Source organism: Molothrus aeneus, chromosome 4 (assembly GCF_037042795.1).
Source record: "Molothrus aeneus isolate 106 chromosome 4, BPBGC_Maene_1.0, whole genome shotgun sequence".
Lineage (NCBI taxonomy): Eukaryota > Metazoa > Chordata > Aves > Passeriformes > Icteridae > Molothrus > Molothrus aeneus.
Genome location: NC_089649.1, coordinates 43,642,011 through 43,647,629, shown reverse-complemented (window position 1 = coordinate 43,647,629; position 5,619 = coordinate 43,642,011). Strand labels below are relative to the sequence as shown.

The following is a 5,619-nucleotide window of genomic DNA, read 5'->3' as shown; positions in this document are numbered from 1 at the left end:
CTGCAAATGGAAGATTTACATCAGAACACATAACCCAACTTGGAGGCTGCAGTATTAAAACTTAAAGAAAGGTTTGAAAGTGCATGAGCCTTTGCTTGGCTCACAACTGAATTCCAGCTTTAATAGGACTGAGCATGTTCTCATCCTAGCTATATTTAAACTGGTAGCTTGCAGAAAGCAGGAGAAAGTCCCAGTAAGAAACATCCCCAAGGACCAGAAAAAGCATCAGAAAAGTGAGGCTTAAAAGAACACATGCTTTTAAACAGCTGTGCTGGAGCCTTTGGGTCTTGTTGCAGGCTCAGCTCAACATGGAAGCTACAGATTTCTTCACACCAGAAGAGTCTGGCCATCCATTTAAGCAGCCGCTAGGAGGAGCTCAGACGCGTTTTATTCATGTTAAATATTACTGTTATTGCTAAATAAACAACACTGATCTAAACTGGGGACCAATCACTCACTGAAGTGGTTATAAGTATGACCTAAGTCTAGCTTACAAGCCAGTAGTACTTAAAAAGGTCAATCTTTGTATGATGGTATTTCTGAGTTGGTTTTTCTTCCCTAAAATACTGGAATACTAAGAACACACTAAACCTTTATCCCATTTCAAAATGTTCCTGCTTGTTAACTGTACAAAGGAATGCACATTTGTAGAGATACAAGTGGGGAAGAAATGGATATGTTCTTTCACAGAGTACTAAAAAATTGCATTCACCAATACTTCCAAGAGAATTTTCTTTCTTGTCACAGGAACCCCTTCCCCCTGATTAAAGGCATCTAAATGTCCACAGATGTTTTTCACCTTGAGAGCTCCATGTGCTTGTCCATCCGAGCTTTTAATTCTTCATTTTCTTGCTGAACCTTCTTTAATTTATCCATTAAGATTGTGTTGTTCTCCACCTTGGAAAGAAGGTCACAATTTGAAATAAAACCCATACGTGCACTCATCAAGATTCTGACTGAGCTATCAGAGATGCTGGCAATCTAGAGTTTGCAGAGCTTACAGTACACACAAAAACATCCTACTTAGCTTATCCTTGCATAACACTGGCACTTGGCCACTTGTGCTGATTAGATGCCAGCAAGGAGGATTGCTGTTAACCAGCACATTCCAGTAATTTCTGCCAGTGATGGGAAGTTTTAGACACTGTAATACCTTTCTAGACAGAAGACTGTCTAGAAATAACACAACAAATTCAAGAGTTCCCCTAATAAACAGCTTTCCCTCTTGCTCTTCTGATTCCACATCACTGCTGGAAAACATTATCAAAAATAAAAGGAAAAACTGATTAAGTGGTTGCATGGTCCAAGGCCTTTTACACTGAGGCCAATGTCTGTTGGAAAAGATGAAGGTTTGTGAGCAATTTGCCAGTAATAGCAGACTAGAGTAACATACACTGCTGCACAATACTGAACAACTGACATCAATGTGTTCCTTTGTATCCAAACCTCTTTCTATACTTCCTCATTAAAGTCTTGCTTAAGCAAGTATTACAACAGTGCTCAAAGGCCCCACCCAGGAGAAGGACCCTGTCCTGTCACAAATAACAGCATGCTAAGGATTACAAGTCCTGCCTCTGAAATTGAATTTTCATGTGGAACTACACACAGGTCAAAGAGACAGTAACACAGCTAAACAAACAGCTTAACAGGTAAAATGACTGGCCTGAGCTAATCAAGACTTACTCCATTTCATTTTTGATCCCTTCTTGTTAAATTAGGATAATTTCCTTCCTAATGTTTTCCTGACACTGCAATCTATCTTCCATACCACTTGAGCAATGTAGCAGGTAAGGATTTTGTTCTTTAGGGGAAGAGGCTCCCAGATAACTGTACTGACATAGCAATAGTTTGTGCAAACCAGTAGTTGTCTTAAGACCTTAAAAGGTCATTTAGAGCATCAGGTCATTTTTTTTTGCCTCTTGACACATATCCCAAAACTGTACCTGCAATGTAAGCATGTCCCATCATTAATTCCTGTTTCCTTTTAAACAAAAACTATTAATTCTTGCATGTAAGTCCGTCCAGCCCAAGCTCATTATAGGAACACAAGTCAGAGACACAGCCCCAGCATGCCAGACCCAAGGAATGCTCACCAGCTTTTCCATCTTCATTAGCTTTATGTCCTGCTGATGGAGTTTCTCATTCTTGATCTCCAGCACTGCTTTCAAACTTTCCAGCTCCTGTTCCAGGTACATAATCTGTGGGTTTTTCTGAAAGATTGCCAGAGAGTTTGCTTAGTACCCTGAATTTCAGGAATAATTTAGATGTTTCTCTGCTATTCTGAAAAAAACAAGGAAATAATTACAGTAACAAGTTACGTGTTCTAAGTGAAATCAAGTCAAACATGAAAATAAATAACAAGATCTGATATCACTTTCTTCTTGTTTTTTGTTTGTCCTTCAGGGTAGGTGGACAGTTGCAGTTGCTTCATCAGAAGTTGTTCAGAAAACACTTAATGCACAGACATGAAAAAACCTTGTGAATCAAAGGAAGGCATGAATGCTGTCACAGCAAAACTTGTTTCACAGGAGTGCCCAAAGGCCTTAAGGCTAGGAGTTCCAAAATTTATTTCATATTACTCATAACCCATCCCAAGAGATAATTAGAGTAAACATTTCAAGAGTTTTCAGGCACTGGAATACTTCAAAAAAGCACTAGAAGTTTAAGTTCTGAACTTGACTGTAGCTTATCTTCCCTGGCTTGAGTCTGAAAATAGCTGGCTCATAAGCAGAAATTGAAAGTTTTCAGCTTTACATTCTTCTGAAGCCTGAAAATGCACCTATACATAAAAATTTTGCACTGGTACACTTCCATAACTTATCTACAATATAGCAAGTTAGGACTTCTTTATTTTTCCTTTTTGTATTGTTTTCTGGGAGGTGGAAGGGAGATCAGGAGGAGGCCACAGCAGGGTAAGATGTGGCTGCCTCAAGGACCTGTTTTCCAGAGTAAGAAACCATTCAAACACTGCAGAGTAAAACAGATTGTCTGCATTTCAAGGCAGTCACAGCCAAAAAAAGGGAAAATAGAGCAAGCCTGAGTCCATTTCCAGATAGTGAGAATGGAACATGAGCTGAACTCAATCAATGATTAAGCATGTTGTGTAACTAAGTTTATCTTCAAAATCAAACAAAACTTGTTTTAGGGCATTTGGGTAAGAACACAGGTGCACTGCACTGAGTAACAGCTCCACTGCTACACCAGAAACCTCGGACAGGAGGGCAATGCCTGCAGCCTTGTGGGTGTGGTCCCAGAAGCACAGGGCCAGCACATGTCACAAGTAATAGGGGCTCCATCACCTAGTTCATTCTCCTGCTTGTTTTTAAGGCCTGTTGCAGTAGTGGTTCTTGTTTAACTTTTGAGAAGTCTGTGTGAGGGTGAAGCATGCTGTGCTGCCTCAGTGAAGGCAGCAGACAATCTGTTCCTGTTTTGTGACTTTAACATGGAATCTAGGAGCTAACAAGGAAAGCAATCCTGAAAAGTTGAAATGTTACAGTATGTTCAATATTCACTTTATTTTATTTCCCTCAAGTCCAATGGTCTTAAAATGTGTTTTTAAAGTCAAGTCTGAGCCCCCACATTAGCTACTCAGAGAAGAACACACAGGCAAATAAAAAGACTGAAAGGCCTACATTTTTTAGCAAAAAAAACTGGGAATATCAAGTGACACTATCTAAATGATACCAGAGAGGTGGAAATACATCTCTCTCTTCAAAGGGCTATTGGGAATTCCAATACTGCAGAATTTGTGCTTAGTACAGAAGAATATGCTGAGTCAAACTGGTGCTTTTCCAAAGACAAGTCTCAAGCTTATCATGCATCTTAGGCTGCCAGGAAAGCACAAAGCACATTTGCAGCTATGTAAAGGCACTTGACTATTGCTCCTTTAATTTAAGCAACATCTGAGCGTGCCTGTGGAATTACAGCTCAAACTCCCGCCGCCACAGCAACATATTGTGGTTGCAGATTCTTCTTGTGGCAGCTCGGCCCTGCTACTAGAATAAGCAATAAGAGAAAACAATACAGAACAAATTCCAGTGAAAACTAGGGCAACTTCCACTAGAGGCATCCTAAGTGAGTCTTTAACATGGAATTTCTCTTTGTGGAATAAACAATAATACTGGTATTCCACTTCTGGGTAACCAGAAAGATAAGCATGTTTGTGTCTAAGCCCCACCACCCAGTGCATAAAAAAACCTCTCAGAACACATTTCTCTCCCAGGAGCATCAGAGGCAACAGCAGCCTTGGGAGGAAAGGCAGAACAAAATAAAAGTTTCTTTGAAGGATAAATCAGCAAAAAGTAAGAATCAACTTTTGAATAAATGCATTAGAAATGAGCTTTGCAGTAGTGATGCAAGCCCACACTGATCATAGCACTGGTACAACAGTTACTGACTGTGCACAAAAATGCTGTGGTACAACTCCTGTACACACATGGGTCTTCAGTTTAGCTTAGGTAGGCTATTATTTACACCTCTGACATAGATACTCAACAGCTTTATAGAATTATAATGGTAAAGTTAATACACAGCATCACAGTGCTTGCGAAGAACATCTGAATGATGAGCCATTTACAAAAAAATATTACTAAGTATGGAACCCCTATAAGGCTTCATTGCAAATTTTTTGCATTATGCAATAAAATAAACCCAGGCAAGATCTGTTCATCCACATTACTGTGGAAGATCAAGACTTACGAGATTGGCTTTTTCTTTGGCTATTTGTTTTTGTTCTTCTAATTTCAGCTTCTCACTCAGAGAGTTGTTTTCACTTTTTAGTTCATCGATTTTTTTCTGAAATGTAAATATATTGTATCATTAGGCCAAGAATTCAGTGCATATATCCAAACTGCTTTTCAAGTTTTAAACTGTTGCAATGAACCCAGCCCTTAACAAACCTCCAGCAACTCCTGCTTCTCTTTAAAGGAATCTTCAAGCGACTTCCTTTCAGATTCATGGGTACTCTTGAGCTCTAAAACAAATTATTTTTGCAGATTTTTAATACCACATAAGACATGAAAATTCTTTTTGAAAATAAACAGCTTGAAGAGCCAGCCTACAAATATATGCATAGATACAGTTGATGGCAACACAGAACATTTATCATTAACTGATGCAAAGCATTTATGAAGTATCAGATTTGTTCCCACTTCAGATTTGCTGGTTGTCCCCTCACATATCCATTTCATTAGCAAACAGCCTATCAGTTTTGGGAACATTCATCTGCATGCAACAAATGGACTTACTAAGCACAGGTCACATCTGACACAAGTTGAGTTTATGGAAGGAAACAAAGCAAAAATTGAAATTGTTGAAATTGAAACTTCTAAAAAACCATTTATTTTCACACTTTGGATGCCATGCAGAGGAGTTTTCTCTTTGAAAGCAATAGAAGCATGACCAGTCTTCAAGACAAAAAAGTATCACTGAAAACTTAGCTATCAAATGGGGTGGAAGGAGTATGGAAATCATCATCCCTTAAATCAATGAGACGCAATTTAAACCTGAGCACGTCACCACCCCCTCCCTGAGAAACACCTCTGCCACAGTGTACAGTACACAGTGTAGGATATTTCTTAACATATCCATGTCATTATGGAAAGCACACAACCCTACTCA

General features: G+C 39.1%; 1 protein-coding gene across 6 annotated transcripts in view; it reads right to left on the bottom strand.

Moving 5' to 3' along the window:
• MTUS1 (microtubule associated scaffold protein 1) overlaps positions 1 to 5,619 on the bottom strand; it is an 88,251-nt gene that overhangs the window by 5,677 nt on the left and 76,955 nt on the right. For all 6 annotated transcript variants that reach the window (XM_066548380.1, XM_066548379.1, XM_066548378.1 and 3 more), the window contains 4 exons: positions 4,899 to 4,972; positions 4,699 to 4,794; positions 2,094 to 2,210; positions 800 to 897 (listed from right to left, as the gene is read on the bottom strand). In XM_066548380.1, the coding sequence (XP_066404477.1) occupies positions 800 to 897; positions 2,094 to 2,210; positions 4,699 to 4,794; positions 4,899 to 4,972 (385 nt within the window). The remainder of the gene's footprint in view (positions 1 to 799; positions 898 to 2,093; positions 2,211 to 4,698; positions 4,795 to 4,898; positions 4,973 to 5,619) is intronic.